Consider the following 24,393-nt stretch of genomic DNA (forward strand, 5'->3'; position numbering starts at 1 on the left):
TTTGGGCATGGTGTATGCTTGATCTTTTACTCTGATAACCGTTTATGCAATTTTAAATATGGTTTTTGTTGAGGATGTGTAAGTTTATAAAAAATGCCACTGAGCCAAAAGAAATTTTACCTCTGAGCAGGGCTCTAATTTGTGAGTATCTTTAACAACTGTACCATGCCATTTCCGTTCATAGAGAAAATTCAAGTACAAAAATGTAAAGCCTACTGGCTTATTGACACTTCTATTGGTTTATTACTAATAGACCAATAGGACAAGACTACCGTGATTCGACCAATAACCTGTATCAGTCAAATGGGCCTGTTGGCAGTAATAGGTGTGTTAGGCCACTTTAGTTGACATGCAGGCACACTAAGCTTCTAGAGCCTGTGCTCATAGCATGTTACAGTGACATGCATGTACGCTGTGTCCAACGCTGATCCCCCGTATTCAGTAATGCAACTCAAGTTGGGGTCTGTGCTTGACATGATTTAAATGATGCCATGTCGTGAACATGCTGGAGGAAATGCAATGAGTGTCCTGGACACGTTCACGCCAGATGTCGCTCAGATCAAGTCAAGCGTGGGCTTCAACTTAAGTTGCTTTCTTGAATACAGTGGTAAGACGTGAAAATCACAAGAGCACTTTATTGTACACTTATAACAAAAGCTTCATTCAGGCTGCTCGCATGATGCACTGGTTGTTTCACTAGTAATATTAAAAAAAAGTATACGTCTGATGTTTGCTACCATAAATAATGCATTGCCAAGAAATCTTAACATCTCTTACACAGCAGTTTTGATATTAAATTATACAGTAATTAAAATAATATTAACTTAAAAATAATATTAATATTAAATATTAAAATTGAAATTAATATTAAATTAATATTAATATTGTAAAAGCCTTGCATGAGACATGCAAGTTCCTATTAGGTTTATAGGCATCACACAAGAACAAATAAAGAACCTGTTAGAGTAAGACAAATTTCAACAAGATCAATGCAGAACTAATACAACTAATAAAACAGTTTGTTTGAAAAATGCAAATCTATTAGAATTTTCGTTAGCAGTTGAAGTGATGGAATGGTGGGTGCATGTTATACAGCTTGACAGTTTGGGACACATTCAGCAACACTATTAGATGTGTCATTCTGAATGTGCTTCACAGAGGAGTAAATTCTGACAGTTCAAGTACATTTATTTTACTGTGCAAAGTGGTGATTTCTTAAGAAACCAAATTTGGGTGTCCAAAACGTCATGTTGCGTAGTGTAACACTCAGTGAAAAGTCTGCACTTTACATTGATCTTGTTCTCGTGGGCAGGCTAAATGAGATGTAGAAATCAAACTTGGCATAGATGGTATTGAAGGACTGAGTATGAGATTTGCAAAATTTCAAGGTGATGGGATAATTAGTGGAGTCATAATTAATGACTAAATATTGGCTGTTGAGTGTCTAATGCTGTGACTTGGAGCTGTTGGGTGCAAGTGCATTTCGCTTGCAGTTGGATTAAATAAGCAAACACAACCAGGCCTACTTAAGTGTTCTGGACATTCAGTGAACTTGGTCATGTTTCTTTTTTTTTAATCTTTACATTTCTGCACCTATTTGCCTACTCACCCATGATGTTGTGCTTTACAGTTCAGCACAGGAGGTAAACAGATCATTGCTTGCATGAAAGCTCAAGCATAAAACTGCAGGGTTTAAATGACTGTATAATTTTCTTCAATAGCTGTGGCCTACCTTGTTATTGTAACACATTTCTTGTTGTGTTTGAAGTAATGATTATGTTAATGTGTTCTAGAGATCTTAAATTCACTATCTGTGAAGCTATTGTGCTCCCCTGATAAACTTGAATCCTGTATGTGGAGGGCCTCTGGGTCTACCAGAGCTGTTGAATCTGTTGAATCTCTGTTGACTTAATCATTGTATGGGATTGCTCGTGACCAAATTTGAAGATGGGTCTGCGGATACTATTGGTGGCCTCCAAATGTGATTTATTGTGCCAACATAGTGCTTATGCTTTCCACTTTATTTACTTGCAGGAATCAACTTCAGAGGTCACCACCGCAAGAAGGGGAGAAATTTGATGCCTGGAACTTGAAAAGCTTCAAGGTTCGACATTTTATATTTAATTTGGTTTATTCTTGTCTTCTATTACTGCAGGATTGTACTATGCATTTTATATAGTTATGTTTGCCCATGCAACATATTTTATCTCCTTCTGAGGGACCTGCAGACAGCTGGTACCAAAATATACGAGCTGAAATGGCCTCGGTCATTGTATCATGTTTCTGTATATTACTGAATTGTTGTCATTCAGCACATTTGAAGACACTTATAGTGTGCCTGACAACCATGCACAACTAATTATTTGTGTAAATGCATTTGCGATAGGTGGCCTTCCCAGAATAAGGCTATGGGAAAGCTAATTAGTAGTGCGACTACATCACCACACAGCATACTTCAATAACAGTGACCTCTGAATTGCTTGGAGCTGACAGGTTCCCGTTGCCACTGGCATTGCTATACGTGGGTTGCCTCACAAACATTATGCGTTTAGTGGAAGTGGTTGAAGCTGTTTATTTTTATTATCTATGCATCTTCTACAAATTGCGATTGTCTTTGGCCTGGACAAAGTCACATGTCTAACAGTGACCTTAATTGAAGTCATCACTATTATTTCTTTCTCCAGTGGTGGTGACTGTTGTATGGTATAGAATTTGCATTGCTGTGCATACTATATTATAGTAGAAGAATGCATTTTGCTGTCAATCATGGGATAGATTTGAAACTGAATTTACCAAGGGATTGAATTAACTGTAGCAAAATTTGCAGGAGTCCATTGGTAATGAATGGGAAGCCAACTATTGGTACAGACTATTTTTGTAATCATCATCCATTAAATTATGCAACATACCTGTTTGGAACCCTCAGTGAATTGAGTGGAAACAAAAGATTTCAGTTTGTGTTGTTGCTGCTTAACAGTAATAATTCACATTAAAATTTGTGCAGTAGTTCTTTCGTGTGTAGTACCTGAATTTATTGCTTGTGTTGTCGCTAGTGCCATAGCTTTAATCATTCATGCTCCAAGCAGCCTGCATTAGGCACTTTCTAAAGCTCAATCATTTACTGTTTGGCTTCTGTCTGCTTAAATAACTTGTCCACATAGTTGTGTGCAGTGATTTTCAATGGGGTGGGGGGGGGGGTAGGCGGCAAACTACCTTGCCATGCCCTACCCCCTCCGTCGCCTCATTTACTCTCTTTCTTTACCTGTTATCCAACTCGGGACATTTTGTGTATGTTCAGTAATCGATTATCACACTTTTCATCGTGTTTGGTTGACTATCATACTGCTTGTGCTTATAGCACAAAGGCACTGAAAAAATTGAGATTTGCCTAGAAATGCCAAATAACATGTACAAAAAATTATGCATTATGCATTGAAAAGGCAGTAGGAACTAATTATTAAGGATGCTAATGAACACATATAACCTGAGTAATTGCTTATGCATCCTGATCTCACCTATTTAAAATAAAAGCTTAAATTAATTAAATTATCAGGTGTTACATGCCATAACCAAGATCTGATTATGAGGCACGCCATAGTGGGGGCCTTCAGATTAATTTTTTTAAGCACCTGGGCTTCTTTAACAAACACCCAATAAATGGTAGACAAGCTTTGTTGCATTCAATCCCCGTTGGAATGTGGCCATTACGCTGGTCTTGAAACCCCGACCTCGATGTCAGCAGTGCAATGCCATAGCCGCTGTGCTACTGTGGTGGGTGAAGCCAAAGTCTTCATAGCTGCTAGACAGCACACTGTCCTGATCACTGTCCCCCTCGAGCACTTTAGGGGGGGGGGAGGTCCCATAGCACCCCTTGCCTGCCCTGTGTGCATGCTTATGCGTGTCCGTTAAGTTAGGGTAAATAGTCCTACTTTGTGTGATGACTGTGTGATGTGCATGGCAGTACTGACCCCAGTGTCCCTTTTCCTTGTGACTATGTGCAAGGCCAACTGCTCTGCTTTCCAGGCCATGAAGAAAGCCTCGGAACTTGGCAGGGATATAACAACGTGGCTCACAATGTGGTCAAGTGCACTTAAAACCATTGAAGGTATGTATTTCTCCAGGATGAACATCCTCTTGATTATTGTGTGCTCTGTAAAATGCATCTTTTCCACTTTATATTAAAGTCAAAGAATTGGCGTACATGCACTGAAGATGACTTCATGATAGAAAGTGGGAACAACGGGTGAAGAAAGATATAGGGCACAATGCCGCTGCTTGTCCGATATTTCTTGTGCTCTTTGTGCTGTACCAGCCAGCTCGAGTTCAGAAACTGTTGCATTAAAGAAGCAGATATCCTTCTCATGTAGCTGTAAGGCTAAGTATAATGACATTTCTCATAAACAATGAAGGAGAGTGCTGCGCACATTTTTCCTGGCTGTGCTCGCATGTGACATTTGCTGTGATCACAAGAATTGGGCCAATGTGTCACGCCTTGGTAATGCACTCACCTCCTGGTCACTGAAATCGAAATTGGTCCGTAGAAACAAGTAATAAGCTTAGTTATTTATGGCACTATTATACTCCTCATTATTTTTTCTGGGGTACTGAGAGTTCAGATTTTCATTTACTGCAATACAAATGCAGCGGTCCCACTCCTACGCCAGAAGCTTCAAATTGTGCCAAACAATATTTTCTGTACCATCCTGATAAAAAAACATGATTTTGTGCCCAAGTGCACCAAAATTAGCGACTGCACATTATTTGGGTGGCTGCAGTGGTTTGCAGACGTGCATAGTGTGCTTGGCTAAAGCGGCTTCGTAAATCGAACTTCACATTATTTATACGTCACCAACTGTCAATTCGGGCTTGATGGGGATCGCTGAAAAGTTTGAATAATTGGGAGTTGGAAACATTGAAATTCGCCAGAAAACAAGGGACTTTACTCCACGAGTGGCTAAAAAAGTGCTGTATTCTCAAATGGCCACTTTCGGGGATACATTCACTTTTGTGGGATTTCAAGTCACTAACGTCAGACGCATCGGTGTCTATGAGCGACGGCATTCTTGGCACTGTGCCAGGAACGCTGTCGTCCATCGACTTGTCCGGTGCTAGTCGGGCGAAGTGTCATATACCTGAAATGCATCATCCAAGAAAATTCACAGACAATTACGATATTCCCTAATACGAAATTTGAGCCCAGCGCTATACATGTTTTCATTATGCTATATATTGGCTGCCGCGAACAATCTGTATTTTGTGGCACATTGCAAATGGAGCAAAGTGCGGTGCGACTGCCTCGCTAATCTGGAGACCACGAGAGTCAGGAGGTGGGTGACGTGTGGGCGCGATTCTCAGCAGGCACCACCAACAGACCTCCCAGACGACATGCACTACTCTGGCACCATCTCGAAGCCATTGTTGCCACACTACTCTTTTCTTCTCACACTTTTTCCATACCCTCCTCCACTTTCCACCTCATGGTTCTGCGGCACCCTTCCCTCCGCTTTCCTCCTTGCATCTTTCACTCTCGGCTGCGCTCCGCATTTGCTTTCATCTTTCACTGTGCTTGTTTGCTCAGTTAAGCCGAGGCATGACCCCGATGCATGCCGATGCTTGCCGCAGGAATGGACCCCTGAGAGTGGCGCTCCAAAATAAAGCCGAAGTTTACTAACATTGTTCCTGCATACATGGATGCTTGCTTGTGATATGGTCAGTCCGTATCTCTACCATTGTCTGCTGTCGCCAGAGAGTGACGAAAGTCCAATCAGTGCATACACCGAATCTTCAATCTTTAGCAACATAACAGAACTGTGATTTTGTAGCAATGCTTCATTCTGTAACACTCCTTTTGGCGCTTCGTCAGTGGTTAGAGCGGGTCTCCACCTGCGTTATGAATGGTATCAGCTGGCCGTGAATGGTCAATGATAAGGTTGAGAAGAAAGGGGGTTAACCGAGGGGCCCGATTTTTACTAGTCATATCATGAGAAGCCAACAAACACTGACACCAAGGACAACATAGGGGAAATTACTTGTGCTTAATAAATGGAAGGAAGAAACAATAGATTAATTGCAATTAAAGTGGATGAAAAACAACTTGCTGCAGGTGGGAACCGAACCCACAACCTTCGCATTTTGCGTGCGATGCTCTACCAATTGAGCTACCGCTGCGCTGTTTCCCCATCCACTTTCTTGGGTATTTATGTGTACTAGTAGAACCCTGGGAGTGTTAAGCCTGGGATTAACCTGGGTTAACCCTGGGATTTATTAAGCACAAGTAATTTCCCCTATGTTGTCCTTGGTGTCAGTGTTTGTTGGCTTCTCATGACAATGATAAAGTCGGAATACAATTGAGCGGAGTGCATCGCTACAATATTGCAGCCCAGAAGTTGACCGTGCTATAATAGCAGAATGACGGCGTGTTTTTTAAATGATTGAATGGCGTGCCTTAAGGTGTCCGAAATTTCGGTCGTAGTAATACATTAAATTTATGGGCCAGTGATGGTGCCTCGAAGTAGTCCAAATAATAGAGCTTGTTTGAATTGCAGGTGTCCAAATAATTGGTCAGCATCACTTGTGAATCGACGAGTTGCAGAACAGATACTTAAGCTTTACGGGAAAAAGCAGACTATTGTAAAGTGCCTGGTGTTGTTTAAAGCAATGCTTGAGTGTTATTAGGGGTTCATCAAGGCTGGCCTGGCTTAGAAGAGCATTGATGACATTGAGTCTTGCCAGATGTTTCTGATTGATGCTAGAACCTTGGCCATGGCTAGGCGAGCAGCTGTCAGTGAAAAATTCATAAGATGTAAGAGGCAATATTTGAGCAGCTTCGCTCAATTTGAAGTAAACTAATTACAGCATGCTTTGTGAACATGTTTGTTGTCTTCATTTAAATTAAAGGGATAGTAAAATTTAGGTTTCCCCTTTTTTCATATTTAGAGGCATAGCAGCATTATTTTACATCGAAGCAAATCCTTTCTGGAATAATACTTGTCAAGTTTAAGTATTTGAAATAGCCAAGGATGTGTCCAGCAGTTGGCATTTATTAGCTCCAAAGTGCTCCGAAATCTGAACTCTCCAGACTGCTCCAAAATTGCTCCAGATCTCAGTTTGTTAGTGGCACCATTGCAAATGACAAATAGAAAATGTCGTGCTAGTTTTCTTTTAAAGGCCAACTGCAACAAGATTTCACTTTAGCTAAATATGCTATAAATGAGCAGTGCACTTGAACTCCATAGAGCTGGCTATACAGTTTACCATGGAGCACGAAAATTCTGGTTTTCTCCCTTTCTTAGATGACTTCATGAAAAGAGAGTGACTGAATGTTCCTTTTCCATATTCAGAAAACCGACACATACAATACAATATCTTCACTTTAATTCTAATCACCTCACCTGCCACGAGTTTTGTGTAGTTCAAAGCCTCTTAAAGAGGGCCTAAAGAATTTGCTCATCTCCACATCTCCAGAAGGACGCACAGAACACAGTAATCTGTGACACTGGGATGAATGGTTACATAAAGGCATTTATACACCAAGCCCTCCTCCAATGAAACGAGAATGAAAGGAAGACAGTGGCCACCGAACTACCCAGGCAGCAATGCCGTGTCTTGATACCATATGTTCAAGGCATCAGTAAAATATTAGCCTATGTGCTGCAAGGGGCAGGAGTTGACGTTGCTCATAAGCCCCTCTCTAAGGTTGCTAGCTTTGTCCAAAAGACTGCCTTCCTACGAGAAGGCACAGGGCATTGTGTACAAAATTACCTGCACCGAGTGCCCCGTGTCGTATATTAGCGACTCTAAAAACTTTCCAGAAAGAATTTGTCAACGCAACAATGACCTTTGCCACCTAAGCATAGAATGTAGTGCTGTGGCAGAATGAGCTTTTTGATCATCAGATTAGCCCCGACTACATTGTCATTTTGGGAAGAGAGAAAAGAACCACTGGCAGCGGCTCCTTTTGGAACCCTGGCACATCCAGAAGACGCCAGGTAGTAACATCAATTGTTCGTCAGGAATATTTCCCGCTTCTTACGCTCAGCGTCTGCGAAAAGTGTCTGCGTACCTGTCAAAGCATAAAAAATGTATATAAGCACTGCTAGACCTCATGCCACCTCACCTCTGAAGAAGGAAGGAGCTGGTCGAGCTCCGAAACGTCGAGTTTTTAAGATTTTTAGGTTTTTAATTTTTAAAATTTTTTTAATTATAAAGCGTTTCTTGTCTTTAATTCGATTGCTCTCAACCAGGCAGATATCTTCCGTATGTTTACCTTTGACCATACAAAATGTCTATTTTTGCAAGCCTTTCATGACAGTTCTGCTCATGTTTCGAATGCGATATTTTTCATGGAGTATTTTCTACACCTGCATTATCTTAAACTAGGCGTCTTACACACACCAAAATTTCGTTGCAGTTGGCCTTTAACCCTTCATGTACCTTGCCTAAGTATATGCTGTAGAAGGATCGACATTTGGGCGAGTTGGTACAGGTTGAACATCTTGAAGGGGCAGCGCAATAAGATGAAGACAGAAGGCAGGAACACACAGGACAGCACTGAACTGGAACTCAGCGCTGTTCTGTGTGTTCCTGCCTTCTGTCTTCGTCATATTGTGCTGCCCCTTCAAGATGTTTAAGTATATGCTACTTGCCTAGCCATTGATGCAGGCCTCTGGTCATGCTCGAATAAAGCTCTGTCACACCTTTTGCACATTCCTTGCCTTTCCCAAGATAATTTGTGAATGTGAAACATTAAGTCTGGTTGCGCCATCTGTATAAAAGTTTGTTAAATTAAAATTGCATGGTAGGGTTTGTTTTTATCAGGATGTCGAGCCGAAAAAATATATATCAGTTTGGTTTGAATTTGGGTTCAACAAGCCTTGATTTTGTTCCGGCTCAATTCTGGTTTCTAGAAAAAAATATTATAATGGTTTGCTAACTGGTTTGTGACAGTGAATCGGTTTGCAAACTGGTTTGGCATAATAAACGTTATCTTGCCCTATGATGGCGACACGCTGCACAGTGCTATTGACTTGTCCGCATAGTGCATGCGCAGGTTTTTTTCAGGAAGTGGAAGGAATGGGCTCCCTGGCCCACGGTCACAGTAGAAATTTACAGGGGCGTTCGAATAGTGAAATTTTCTATTCGAATTAAATACCAATGTTCGAGAAGGACGATTGTCTAATGTGGAATCGACTACTCCCTATTTCTAAAAAAAAGTGAGATGAAAAGTTTCATGGAGTCTGTTGAGCAACACAAGGCTTGTTTACATTATTTGATACATGTACACCAGATATGGTACAATACAATCACAGGCGCACAATGACAATAAGATCTATAAAAAAGAGAGAGGGCACGTCCCAGATGCATATACTAGAGCGTAGTGCTCGTTGAAAGAGCTGAGAGCAATAATAGTACTGCAGAACCATACACAGTTTTGAAGGAATCCAAATATGTTGGGATGGGTTAAATAATAAATTGGTTTGTCTAAATAGAGACTGTGATTTCACAGGCTGCCTAATGCCACACTGGTTTACTCCATGCCTGGTAAATTTTGTGCATAAGAGACCTCCATGTGTTTACTCAGGAACTGAGTCATCTGTGCAACAACTGCGGCTCTGCTGAACTAGAATCATTCAGACAAGTTGCCATTTGCATCGGTCTTTTCGCCTGCAGACTGCAAGAGTTTTTGTCATTTATAGTATTTGAGTGAAACTATAAGAATTGGCATTGAGGATGCAGCGTACATTCGGGTATTGAGACGCCAACACTGTGTACAGCAGTCGGACAGTTCCGAGCTGGATCCATCTTTTTTTTGGTACACTTATTCAAAGCACGATCATGCCGCTTGGATGAACTTCTCGTGCAGCCACCATCGCCACAATTTTAGCGATGGCTTTTTCAAAAATGACAGTTCACAAATCAGCTGAGGCACCTTGATAAGAGTAAATGAAGACAACATTCTCTGCAATGTTGCAGTTTACAAATTTATTGTGCAGATACAGATAAATTTTCATGTACATATCAAACTTAATTAGCGACTATGCCTATGTCTTACTGGCTTAGCTTCCAGTCCTTGACCGCAGTATAGTCAAGCCAATTAATGTTTGATTTGCTTCAGGTAATTACTACATGACTGATGGTAAGTGAACTGTGGCATATGACCTGTAGTGTCAGAATGAGGGCACATTCACATTTTATTACACAAATTACAACTGCAAACTTATAGTCTGTAGCAAAGAAAGATGCTAGCAATTACCATCTTGCTCAGTTTTCTGCTTTTTTAAAAATAAAATCAGGTAAATACATTGATGTTTCTGAAAGATAAACAAGGGCAGTTTGCAGTAAATACCGCAATATTCTTTCTTATGCAACCGTACGTGGTGCAGTCCAAATCATGCACATTGGTCTCTGGCAAAGATTTGAAAAATCAAAGTGTGTTGTAATCTGCTTGGAGGTGCCAAACATAGGTTGAACCATGGCATGCAACGAAAGCACATTTCCTATGCGTTTAAGCGCCGTTGTTGCCGCGCACTGGGATGGTGACAGCGTGTGTACCGACGACCGCAGTGTTATTGTTAGAAACTGTGCTGATGAACTCGTTGGTTTTCCTATTTTCTCTGCTTTACAACATCGTCATTTTTGCTCACTGTGTATTCTGGCGTGTGTGTTTTACGGTTTATTTAGTATAAATAGCAGCAAACTGACCGATAACAGCCGAATTGGGAGCTTCAACAGAAACGATGATTCTGCGGAGTCCCTGAGACAAAGTTCTGGCTGTGGAACAGAACTGGCATAGCCAAGTTCACAAGTGCAAGCGTCTCTGCCTAGGTCTATCCCCATTCTCATGCATGACACAACTTGTGAGTCATAACAATCTGCTTGTGGGGTGCACTGACTGAAGAAAGAAATATTTTGAAGCATCACTTACAAGGTATATGTATGCATGGTAGCGAAGCTCCCATAGAAGCCTATACATCCAGTAATAGCAGCTTGTGGAGGCACAGCAGTGCCATCTACATTTCACAGTGCCAACGTCTCGGTGGAAAAAATGAAAGTTTGTCATTTTATTCTTGTTACACCAAGTCATCGTATACTGCACCAGTACACATCACATTGAATTTACCACATAAACAGATCACACAACAGTACAAAATAAGCATAAGTAAATTAAAATATTCACCACAACATTCCAACAAGAATACACTTGCTGACCCATCTGCATTTATAGCCCTCATTTTATAATGGCAGGTATTGCACCGGTGAGCCTTGGGATTTTTGCAGTAATTCAGAGCAATGGATTCATCCAGGTTTTGAACTAAGTACCACATGCATGTGTCCTGAGTTCCAACACCTATCTGTTATTTCGGTGTCAAGATAAAATCAATGCTACAGTAAAATAACTAACAAAAACCCCACTTTCATCTTCACTAACACAGTACGCATGCCATCTGTAGTTTTTTTCTCTGGTAGTACTGAAGGCATAGCTAAAACATTTTGTTTAGTGAAAAGGCAGTTAAAAGTAAGAAGAAGTTTATTGATTAGAAAAGGCAGAGAGGTTGGCCGGAAAATGGTGTATCTGGCCTTCTCTGCACAAGGGAAGGCAAAGAGGAGAAGAAAGAGGGTCACAATTGGGGATGAAATCTTATAATATATATTGTCATTACTTTTTATGGCTATGCAAAGAGACTTTTGACAAAATTACCAATGTTAAATACAGTACTACAATCTCGGCATATCTCGGCACACATTGCCACAAGCAAACGTCAGGAAGCCTGCACAGTTTCGTATTATAATTATTTGTGGATGGAAGCAAACAGCCTGTGACTTCACATTTTCCTATTCTAATGAAATTGTCTGTACTTTTTCAAATGTTTCCATTGGTGATTTATCGAATGCATAATTTTCATCAGCTGTTGTTAAGGCCCACGAGATGTAGTTGCACTTTAATAGCACAACCATAATCGATGACACTGCTCATTGGTTTGGAGTCGCATTTTTCAGCCTCGCTTTTGTGACTATGTGAGTTGACTTTGTTGCTTATCTATTAAAGGGACACTAAAGGTTACCAGAAAGTCAAGTTAAAGTGATAAAGCAATGCTCTAGAATGTCTAAGGCGTCAATATAATCACGAACAGAGCTTTAGTAACCGAAAAATTGAGGTAAATGCAAGACACGATTTGGGACCCCCCAGCGACATTCCGGTACTAGCCCGATGACGAAAGCACTCCTCATCATAATTTATGTCACTAGTACTCAACTACTCGTATTAAAAAGATCATTTCATTAGATTATTAAGACGGAAGAAAATGCTACTTGTCTACTTCTATTCGATTCTAAGAAAAAAATAACATTTTGACATTACCCTTTACTATGGGTGATCGAAAGGTTTCATTTTCGCTCGACTCTCGCGCTCGACTTAGCGCCACGCGCGCTTTGGAGTTTCAGTTGTTTCTTTATCACGTCGTGCTGCGGTGGTCCTGCTGGCTCGCGAAACTTGCATTTGCAACAAGCAGCGAGAATGCCACGTCCATGTGATGTCGTGGGATGCGCGAACGGTCCGCGGAACTTGGTCAAGGGCAGTTGCAGCGGCGAATCCAACGTTACTTATCACTATGTGCCAACGAGTGAACCTCTCCGTTCGAAGTGGTTAAGTGCCGTACCTCTGCCGCAGCGCGCTGCCAAAGAGCCGAAAAATCACGTAGTGTGCTCGCTGCACTTTCGTCCAGAGGATTACGAGTTCAACGCCGACTTACTGAAGTCGCGTGAAGTGCATTTCAAAGCAGGCTGTCGTCGTAGTAGTACACAACGACGCCGGCAGCACGAGCCCTCAACAGCAGGTCACGTTCATCAGTGCTTCAATTGCTGAACTCGATCCCAGCATCGCGAGCTAATGTGTCGTTGTCAGGGTCATCCATTGCAACGAGCGTCGAAGTTGGCGTCATAAAATACAGAACCAGCTTATCATTGTGCGTTTTCCCTTCCGCTAGCCACCATAGTTCCGCTTTCTTCACTTCACTTCACTTCACTTTATTACCTTAAAGGCCCCCAGGATTTTGGGTATTACATAAGGGGTGGGTAGCTAATAAAATAAATTATATACACAAGGGAAAGATGTTTAGGTACAAGTTTGCTCGCTGGTAAATATGTTAATTATGCAGTTCAAAAACGTGGATGGGCAGGTGATTGTGGCGATGTCGTGTGGAAGGCCGTTCCAGTCCGAGGCTGAACGTAAGAAGAATGATGTAGCGAAAGTGGTAGTGTGCGCACGTGGACGGGCGACTTGAAAGGGATGACCAATGCGGAGTGAAATGCGTGCAGGAGGACTGATGTAGGGTGGATGATGTAGTGAGCTGTAAAAAAACTTATGAAATAAGTACATAGTAGCGATACGACGCCGACAAGTCAGGGTTGTTAAGCCGGATTCTGCTTTTAACGATGATATACTGACATCATATGAATAGCATGAATGGATGAATCTTGTGGCACGATTCTGTACTGATTCTAGACAGTTTGTTAGATATTTTTGGTTAGGGCTCCAGATGGCAGAGGCATATTCCAGCTTAGAGCGTACGAGTGACTTGTATGACAGAGCAGTGACAGTGACAGAGCGCTGCTGTCGGCTCTGTCTTGGCTCTGTTTCTGGCCGCGTGTTTGCGTTTTGTGCAGAAAAGCCGTAGTGCCGTCTGCGGACGCCGTTCTACTCACCGACGGCGCAACGTCACTATGAGTACAAAGACCGTTTCATGCCGCACCAATAAGCATTACTATTATTTTGGTTCAGGCGCAGTTTGGGTTCACACCCGTTCTAAGAATATCGGTTCGGGTTCAGTTCTGGCTAAAATTCCAGTTCGGGTATGGTTTTTGGTTTGGATTCAATTTGACACCCTGGTTTTATGCAACAGATGGCATGAAAAAGCTTGTCTGTTGGTGCTGCTCGCATCTGTTGTGTTCACAACATGGCAGACCAGTGCAAAAGGCCCATGCATTTCTTGAGCAATGCAGAAATCTAAGAATTTCTTGTGAACTGTGATTCAGGGGACTGTGATATTGATTATGAGGTGTCCTCGTAAAATAATCAAGATTCACATATTTTTTTCTTTGTAAGGTGCTAATTAACATGTCTTGATTTTTGTTTGAATTTTCAGAATAAAAATATTGTAACATGTCCCACAACATATTGCCAATAAACAGCATTCGAATTTAAAGCCTGCATATTTGCTACTCAGACAAACTTGTGTCAGTTTGAAAAAACCTCCAGCATACAGTAAGTGGAAAATGCCCGAAACGGCTGGCACCTGGAGGCTTAAAGAACTTTTCAATGTTTTTATCCTTGTGAGTGTGCCGCGGCTTTAAGAGAGCATTTAACACAGGTCACTTTGGCACTGGGGTGGTGTCGTACTTCTTGTTCCTGCGCTGGCTGTTGCTGCTCAATCTTCTCATGTTCCTGCTGCCAGCTCTGTTCATCATCACCCCACACTGGATCCTGCCCACCGTGTTTGAGCCAAATGAAACGGCCTACACTGCAGTTACCACGTGAGAACAACTAAGTTGGATAATTCTAGGTTTCATTTCATTCAAAGAATTGGAAATAAGGGAAAGTGGCTGTAATTGTAAAAAATCTATGGACGTAATCATGAAAAGCACGCCAAAATATGGATGTGGGTGCAGAGGAATGTCGCTATCTGACATTTTTTGTGGTCTTAACCTTTTGGAATGCTTGCCAACTTTCTCCAATTTTTTGTAAGTTTATAAATTTAAGGTTATTCTGCATTTTTATGACCATTTTATCAAGCTTCACAAAAAAATAAAGTCTCAAAAAAGAACAGAGGGGCATAGGGAATGGGGGGAGGGGGGTACCCGCTTTGAGCAATTTTATTCAGACAAGTTCCTAAAGCAGGCAATATTGGCAACAGCAAAGTCACTGAAGAAGTCACTGTGATCTTAAAACATTGTGTTGTTTGTCAATCTTTGCTGTTTGAGTTAGCTGTTGCTTGTGTGAGACTTCTGCAGAATTATGCAGAACTCATTATGCAAAATTATGCATAAACCATCGGCAATGATTGTTGTTGTAAGCAATACCATATTTAATCAAATTTAATGTGCACATTTCTTTCCAAAAAATTTAATCTGAACATTTAGTGCCTGTTACAATCAAATATAAAACTAAAATGTGTTCACGGCGTTAACAAGAGTCTGCCATCATAGCCATCAGATGCACCATCATCGCCATCACAAGATGGCAACAGAGCCATTTTCGTGAAGGTTGCTGTGGGGTCATTTTGTGCTTGAATACATACAATCTGGAGCAGTGTTCTTGATCAATCACTTTTGGAGATACTTTCACTTTCGTAAGATTTCATGTGATTTGGCACTGAATATGTATGTGAATATGGATGCCAGAGTTTCTGTTGCTGTGTCAAGCTCGTGATTTGTGCACAGTGCCAGGTTGGCCACACACTTCAACAAGTCTGTTGCAGAGTTGCATGAAACCTTGAAAAAGTGATAGTGATATAAACAATTGTTCGAGAATATCACTCCTGTGTGCTTAGTATCTGTGGGGCATAAGCCAATGGCGACGTACTGCTTCCATAGTAAAAACTCATTAAAAAAAAAACTTCCCTTTTGTGAAGGTAAATTCTGCATGCCTCAGTTTTTCTGATTGTAAAGACTGGCTGGCATGCAATATTATTATTTTATAAATGGGAGGTGTTACATTCATGTGTGCTTTTAATTTCTTACTTTCAATTCGGGAAAATTGAATGCATCTTAAAATCCTGTAAATACGGTAGCTCTGGTGAATGGAATAGTGAGCGAGGGAGGGACAGTCTCCTCCTCCTCCGGCTGGTCCCTCTATGCAATTCAGTTGCTGGAGAGTGTGCACCCTTTCCTTCGGCACCTTCCTGCAACCAGCGAGTGAGTGAACGAACGAATGAGTGAGCGGAGCCTTTCTTCATCTTCCCTCCTGCCCCTTCTGGCAACTCACTTGCCCAAGAGCACGCACCCTTTCCTTTGCATTCCCATGACCACCGCGATGAATGAGTGAGCAAGTTAAGAAGTGACAGTGCTCCCTCTCCCCCCTCTTTTCTGCCCCTTCTCAGTACTCGGTTACGAGAGAGCATGTGCCCTTTGCTTTGGCACATTTTCTTCCTTTCTCTTGCCCAACTCCAACTGCCATCCACCGAACATTGTCGTACATACCACGAAAATGGTCGAAAGAGCCAAAAAGAGCTATTCACTTTAAAATGCTTATTTATGCCAATATAGAGGTGTGTTTGTTCTTGCAATTTTTTTTGCATCTTCAGAATAATAAAAAGCACACAGTTGCAAAATGGGTGAAGAATTTTCAATAATTCAGTGAGTTTTTTTTTAAGTTTACATAATGTTGACTCCATGCGAGAACACTCTGCAGCAACAGCTGGTATGAGAACATTAACTAGTATTTCGTGTCTAGCATACTCAGAAGCCACCTAACCAGTCACTTGAAAATATGCCTGATGTAAGAAATTTTTCAAGAACAATGAAAAAAGTGAACCTACTAGTCGACAACATACTGACATGAGAGCGAATACCCAGCTGTCTACCTTTCAATTCATTTTGCTAAGACACATTACACATATTATGAGAGCATAGGTCTAATCAGAAGTGTTTTGAAATGTATGCAACACTTTTACATATTGTTATTTTTATCAGTGCTTTTGTTGCATTATCGTGGCGTACACAATTGTGTGCATAGCATCTGAAAGGTTACTGGGCTGCTGGGCCATCAACCTGTTCAACTGTTACAACTTACAAATGCATTGTGTTGTAGCTGTCTATGTCAGCAGCAGAACTGATAGTTGGGCTAGTTGGTAAGTATTCATGGTGAAGTTTGTATTGCGCAAAATAGACAAGGATGCAGAGAAGGTGGACACACGGTGCTTGTGTGTCCACCTTCTCTGCGTCCTTGTCTATTGTGTACTCTGCAAATTTCACCAGGAAAGCTGTATATCTGTTTTGTCTTTGTTGGTGCTGAAAACTAAGATGTTAATGGCTATGCAGAATATGTACTGTGCAATTAGGCTATTAACTAAGAGCATTTTTTTCACTTCATGAAAACAGCCAATTGTATATCATAAATCAGCTTCATATTGTAGCAGCAGGGTAAAGAGAAAGAGAGGCATTTCACTTCTGGTGCTTATATGTGCTTTCTTAGTTTTGTTCCGGCTGATGTCACTAGTAGTAGAAGTAACCAGGGAAGTTTTTGCTGCGTTCTCGTAACAATTGCATTACTGTACTCTCAGCATCCTGACTGATCTGCGAGTGATGGAATTGTCGTCAGTGCGGCTGTCTGCGCCAAACCTCCTGTCTGTGAGTGAGAAATTTCTCATTGTAATTTTTTATTCCTTGTACAGTCGATTTCCGTTAATTCGGCCCCGATAAGGCTGACGAAATTGGTTATCTGGTGGGCTGAATTAAACAAGATGAAGACAATATGCCAAATCACCACTGATTTATTCGACAGCATTTGCCTGAATCTAACACGCCCCCAAGTCGAACACGCGGCCACTTTCTATATGTCTAAAGCAGAAAAACTAACGTAGAAATTACATTAAAGCTCCTAAACAAAGTATAAATTTAATGCACACCCAATTTCTTAGAATGGCGGCCGGTGTCCTAAAGCCAGCTTCGCCGCACAGTTTTTGAAATTAACCTCGTCGCGATACACTTGTGCTGTGCGGTAAAGCATACGAACGCCGCGAAGGCGGTTTTGGTTTCATATCCGATTGCACCGTGCAGACAATTTTCGACTCAACTTCTTTGGAAAACAAAAGGCGCTCATTAGAACCAGGTAAATATTCGTAATCAGAGCTTGTGAGCTACTGTTATTGCTTTGAAATATTCCTAGGGTAAGCTGAAAATAGGTGTTTTTGATTGGAAATTATTTGGGTTCAGCACATTCATTGTTCCTTAAGCTCCACGGAGGCAGGCGCTGTAACTAAAGGGGTTGGTACTGGAGGTCACCATAGGGGTCAGATGCATGTGTGCTGACTAGTCAAGTTCGAATTATCCGGCGAATGCCAATTTTAGAAACGAAATAATGAATGTTTGGGCCCATGGCATGGATGCCAGCCGGGACCTTCAGTCAGGACCGTACTAAATGAAAATCAAATTAACCAGTGCCCAAATGATGGAAGCCTACTGTACTTTTTTTTTAACTATACACATCTGAAAGATATTGAACAAATTTAAATGGTGAAGAGGAAACTGAGGGAATGAAACTTTGTGTGTATTAAACATTTGAGCAGTAAATTTTTTTTTAAGAATAGGGAATGGTAGCCAGTAGAACAAATAGGTAGTTCTAGTGTAGCCAAGCAGATAGGGCTTTTATCTCTCTCATGATATTTCTTCCTGGCCTGTTTCCATCTGTCTGTGAAGAGGTTTCAGAACAGGAGCAGCTTTCTTATACGATTCTGCAACACCTTGTTGAAAATAGTGACACATTACAAGCCATGTACAGCCCTACACATACATGCATCTTAGCTCAGCAATATTTCCTTTATAATATTCTGTAATATATCAAGCAAATGCTCGCCCCAAAGATGCAGATATAATGGTGTGAAAATTGGGATGTGTACTTGTTCAGTCGCATAGCCATTGAAGCAATGTCTGAGGATTAATTCAGTGAATTAAACATTGTGACCTCATTACCCGAGCAAAAATTTTAAATGGCTCCCCTAATGCTCTCATACATAAAGAAGAGAGAGAGAAGAAGCTTGCTACTGGTAATGTTTCGTAATGTTACAGCAAGCCCTTGTTAACTGGAAGTCTGATATCTTGAAATATCGCTTAAGTTGAAATTTTTTCCTGGCTTGGTATCAATGCCACATATTTTTCATCTCTTATCTTCAAGTGCTTTTGCACCATGCTCCAGATGTCTTGAAATCTCGACTGCGAAAGTGTCTATAAAAAGTTGCTACCTGAAAGTTTCCTTACCTTGTGTACATATATCATCTGTACATCCAAATTTCTGAATTGTATAACTACTGTATTTAACAGCGAATAATTTATGTTCATTACGTGTTTTCTTTGTTTATTATGATTTATACATGTAACCCACCCCTTATGTAACACCCCCAACCCCGGGGGCCTTTAAGGTAATAAAGTGAAGTGAAGTAAAGTGTGCCACTGCAATATTGTCATTTTTTTTCTTTTGGGTAGCTCATGTGTATGCCACCACACATTATTATTATTTGCTAAGAAGCCTGTGTTTTGTGCGTTCCCTCCTGCATGGACCTATGAGGTCCGAAGTATGAATAAAATAAAATAGAGTAAAATAAAAATTGGACAGCATCGCAAATTTGTTGTGAATACGGCTGGATTCCATGCCACTCTTATCATCCATCGTTCACGGCCGTCTGTAATCTCATTGAAAATAGATGGTTTTAGTTTAGTGCTGCGTGCGTTTTGTTCCTCTCAGGTTTCACGCACTGAGACACTGCAGGGAAATGCGTAAATTTTACATTTGATAAGCGCATCTTTCCGAGATGCGATTGACCCGCTATCAGCTCGGCTGCAAAACGACTGAGAAGCCAAATAGATGCGCTTCCGCAGTCCATTCATTCAGCTTTGTAAGTGAAATGAGGGAAGCAATCTTCATTCAGCTGCTGGCATGAGCATTGTGCGTTAGCGCACTAGCATTGCCACTAAGCAGTTGTGTTGAAATTGCTAGTATGTGCTGGTCTGAGTAAAGTGGACCGTAAGTGCTCAACTAAAACACTCTAATGTGGCCGGAGCATTGCTCTGAGCCCTGCCAAAGTGCGGTAAGCACGGAAAGAAATAGCATCAGGATGCCGGCCAAGGTTATGCATGAGAGAACAATCAGCGCCCTTAGCAGCTGTTGCTAAAAGGAAAGTAAATGTGATTTCTGCAACATGCATGCTTACATGTGTGTGGAGATTCGTCAGTTTGTTTACTTGCCTTTGCATAACGATATTTTACAAGACTAGGCTTTGAGCACATTGGTGCCTACGTGCAACAGCATTTGCTTGGCTCTGTATGAGAATCATTGTTGCCCATAGACGCCCAACTTGCCGTATGCCGATATCGATACACAATATCTCGCAAACGTCATCTACAGATTATATCACTCCTTGTATGCTGAGCTTTTAGGAGAAATTTAGTGGCTACTGGTGCCTCTTTTGAAAGGCTGTTGTGGTCTATGCGCGGCCAAGGGTTCATATTTTCGTGAATTTGCTTACCTTGAAACTTTGCTTAACAAAAAATTTTATTGGTTTTTACAGCTTCGAGTTAACAGGGTTTTACTGTATATGAATGAATGAATGAATGAATGAATGAATGAATGAATGAATGAATGAATGAATGAATGAACAGGCAACTTCACTCCCCCAAGTTTCCACATATAAGAAAATTTGGTCAGCATACCGATTGCATGCATGCACCACTTGTATAAGGATGCATCGCACATATATTTTGTGCATGTAGCAGATTCTCAGCCCAAAAAGCCGTCTTTTACCTCAAATGAATAGTAATGATGCCTGTTGCCCTGGCTAGACCTGCACTCATGCCTGCCGATATGGCATTCAATATGAAGCACTATTCTAGTTGATGAGTTCTTTTTATGATGAGATTTTATGCTGATGAGCTCGTGTAAAGTGTGAACAAGGTATAACCCCCTGGAGGGACACCAAAGAGCAAATAAGCTGAGCTGTATTAGTAAATTGCTCATCTAAAATACCAAAAACGCTACTCTTGTTGTTAGAGGAAGTTGGTTTGCCAGAAAAGATGCAAAAATGAAAGGCGGGTAGGCACACTGTCTTGAGAAGTTGCAGCGCCAGCTTGCTGTGACGTGGATTTTGGCGCTATCTGCTTGTACTTGTTTTTTTTTTCATCAGTAGGCTACATTGTATGTATACTTCAAATGTGCCAAAGGCTGAGCTTAGCAAGTTTCAAGAATTGCCAGTGCAGGGGATCTTGCACAAAATTCAATAAGTGGTACTTTGACATTAATTTTCTCTTCTAGAAATCAAACTACCATATTTATTCGAATATAGGTTGACCTTTTTATCTATAAAGTGTTACCCCAAAGGATCTATTGCCCTATATTCGTGACCAAGTAATCTCGACCTATATTCTTGAACAAAGCTAACTGAAGGTACCGAGCTAATGGAGTTCCTCTGTCACACCCGCCTTAATGCCACCTCGAGTTTATCCCGACCGGCTTTGAGAAATGCTGCATATTCAACAAACTTGACAGCACCGAGGACGACATCATTTGGGGTGCTGAGGATGCCTGTGAAGCATTCTACGAGGATGACTTCTCTGGCAGTTCTGACGAGGATGCAATTTGTGGCATCAATTAACGAGATTTAGTAGCCAAGATTATGGTAATTAAAGGTGTAACATGTTCAAAGTTCTTCATTTTCTTAAAAAGATATAGGTTAACCTATATTCAAATTATATTTTTCTCAGCGACTTCAATGTACAAGGATCAAACTATATTCGTGTTCATCGTATTTCTATGTGCGCACGACAATACTGTGAAATTTATAGAAATAGTCCTGAAAAAAAAAACACTTTGCCAGTCTGAGCCGATTTAGTGTTCCTCTTCAGTGCCCCTTTAACCACAGGTTATTCGTGTACTTAGGCAGCAGAGATGGACGACGTCTGGGCAGCTGGCAACCGCACCTTGCCGAAGATGCAGGAGTGCTACGATAAGTACCACACACGAGTGGCTCGCCAGACCAAGGGAGGCATATCACAGCTCCAGGATTTCCTTCAGGGAACGGTGAGAGGAGCGATTGTTGAATGCTTTCTTGTCCTCCAAATGGTGTGAGAAACCTGCTTGCTCACGAGTGAAATGGTGTGGTTAGGTGAACAACTTCCGAGTTAGGGACCACTGAGGACTCCAGGTGCTGCTTAGTGCTGTATCGTGGTGGACGATGTGCCAACTGGATGGTTTTGCGTATGACGCTTTTTTAGCCCCAGTTGAGGTCAGAAGAGAACCATGCAACTCAGTATATAGAGCGACTGTCTTAAAACACACTTTGCTTTGAAGAAATAAGTTTGTCTTGGTATAGGGCATGCCAAAATAACATTTGTTGAGGATGTAGTATGTCAGGTTTGAAAGAAGCCTCAAGATATTGTGCCATTTTCTGTACATATTAAACAGAGTACAAAATTCAGCAATATCACAAATGCTTATAAGCAGATATCTGGGGTTGCAGAAGGCTGAGTAGGAGTTCTGGTCTTTCGTGGCACCTAGCATAGTAAATGGATGCATTTACAATGAAATTTTGGGTACACTGCCAGAACAGGCCTACTTGGGGACAAAATTTACATCGGGATAAAACCAGAGTGGCATCACTGAGCATGCCTAGCCATCTACAACTGTTCCCAGTGGCCAGAGACATTGCACTATGCCTTGGGTGCTGTGAAATGCTTGGTGGTGGATGGCATTGGTCAGCACTTGAGAATCACAATACAAAGTATGTGATCAACTATTGCAAGGCAAGATATACTAGGCAAGCAGAACAGAAACAAAACTTTGCTGTTGCATTGTTTATGCATGATAAAATGACATGAAATGGCAGTGTGATTTTCTGCATTTGTGTTGGACTTTCCACGAGGAAATTCAGGAAATTAGCTGTTTGGGAAATTCATTGCTGTATTCTTTTTGAATACTGGATGTTTCACGGAAGACTTGGAAGTAAGTATTAAATGCAGCAGAGCAGATGTTTGATAGGAGATGGCAATTTTTTTGTGAGCACATCTTCATAGTGGCAAGCATCAGAATCTATACAGTAAGTGATTCTCAAAAATTGCAATCACAATGTGCAATGAAATTTGCTGCTGTTTCACTTGAAATTTTCTGCTGTACAACTTTTTGTAGCATGAAAAAACTTGAACTTGTACAGCAGTGCATTTTCAAATGCATTTGAATGCATGTTTCTCAAAACGAGTGCTTTTTGTCTAAAATTGAATCTTTAGATATGCAGACGTGATGATGCAGTCTGGCTGTCTTCCCTGCTTAAATGATAGTGGATTAACAGTTTTCCCATTATCACAGCTTTTCCTAGGAAAAGCTGACATCTGCAGTTTAGCAATGCAGGTTGAAAAAAACTACTTTATTGTTTTGTCTCATCTGCATTGAGAACACGGAGTAAGACATTTAGGAGGGGAAACTCCCGCCAGCGCGAGCGAGCGCGGGCGACCAGATAAGGTCACAATTGTTGTATGCGCCGACGGGGCCATATACAGTGGCGGCGCCATGCAGCGCGTCGGAGAAGCCGCAGCGAAAAAAAAAAATGCAGCGCCCGGGCAGGCCGCTCCGGCGCGCTCTCAACGGCGGTAATTTCTTTCCAGGCCGCCAGGCGCCGCCAGCACGATAACTGCTCCGCGGGCTTGTGACTTTTTCTGGTCGCCGCAAACAGTGGAGTTTCCACTCCTAAATGTTTCTTGCTCCGTGATTGAGAAGCATGAGAGATAAGTTATCACAGAGCCTGACTGGCAGGTGGCAAAGCTACTGTTGCTTTTCCTGCCGTGAGTGCATTGTTTGCCTTACATAATGCCACATGAAATTGGGTGATGTCACATTCTAGTTGCCACCACCTAGTTTAGCATTGATCATGGAAGCGAAACTTGCTGCTACTTATGTCAAAAGCTAGGTTGACTTGACTCTTGAACTTGTGCACTTCCTTGGGTTACAGGGCTGGATGGAGCTGACAGCATTGTTTGCCGGCCGTTACATCAACTCGGTTGACCACATAGCGGGCACCAAGCTTCGCTACAACTTCCCCCTGGCCTATGTGCTGACGAATGTTGCCTGCTTTGTGCTCTGCTTGCTACTTATGGTCCGATAGTGAGTTCCACTTCGCTTATTTGGCTCAAAGCCTTGCAACACAAATGCTGACATGTTGTCATTGTGTGCAGCACAACAGCTGGAGTTCGGGAGGCACTGCTAGTGTCAGAAGGGAAGCTGCATCGATACTGCAACATGGTATTTGCCTCCTGGGACTTCTGTATCACTGATGAGCGGACTGCACGACTGAAGCATGTCAGCATTGTTCAGGAGCTGAAGGTGAAGATTTCAGTTTTGTCTTTTTCGTGAGTGAATCTTATCAGAAAGCAGTTATGCTAGTAGCTTATCAGAATTCTAGAATAATTTTACAGTGGAATCTTGTTAGTTCGAAACTACTTAATTATAACTTCTGGTTTATTCGAACTGACCCTGTTGTCCTCTATAAATTATGTGTATTTCAATTTGTAAGAACACTCGGTAATTCGAATGCCTAAGTGTCTGCAACGGTTAATTCGAACAAATTGTGCCGCCGGCTGTGCTGTCAGCAGCACACCATCTTATGTGGCAGTGCTTCCAACCAAGCATTGCGGCTGCGCGCC

General features: G+C 41.6%; 1 protein-coding gene and 1 non-coding gene across 6 annotated transcripts in view; one reads left to right on the forward strand and one right to left on the reverse strand.

Moving 5' to 3' along the window:
* Positions 1-24,393, forward strand: part of LOC142589574 (transmembrane channel-like protein 7) — a 93,478-nt gene that overhangs the window by 47,936 nt on the left and 21,149 nt on the right. For all 5 annotated transcript variants that reach the window (XM_075701045.1, XM_075701043.1, XM_075701044.1 and 2 more), the window contains 7 exons: positions 2,035-2,104; positions 4,024-4,105; positions 14,367-14,529; positions 17,277-17,343; positions 21,641-21,781; positions 23,703-23,854; positions 23,926-24,073. In XM_075701045.1, coding sequence (XP_075557160.1) covers positions 2,035-2,104; positions 4,024-4,105; positions 14,367-14,529; positions 17,277-17,343; positions 21,641-21,781; positions 23,703-23,854; positions 23,926-24,073 — 823 coding nt within the window. The remainder of the gene's footprint in view (positions 1-2,034; positions 2,105-4,023; positions 4,106-14,366; positions 14,530-17,276; positions 17,344-21,640; positions 21,782-23,702; positions 23,855-23,925; positions 24,074-24,393) is intronic.
* Positions 6,096-6,168, reverse strand: TRNAL-CAA (transfer RNA leucine (anticodon CAA)). The gene has a single exon. It is a non-coding gene; the product is annotated as a tRNA-Leu (tRNA).

This window comes from Dermacentor variabilis, chromosome 8, assembly GCF_050947875.1.
Source record: "Dermacentor variabilis isolate Ectoservices chromosome 8, ASM5094787v1, whole genome shotgun sequence".
Lineage (NCBI taxonomy): Eukaryota > Metazoa > Arthropoda > Arachnida > Ixodida > Ixodidae > Dermacentor > Dermacentor variabilis.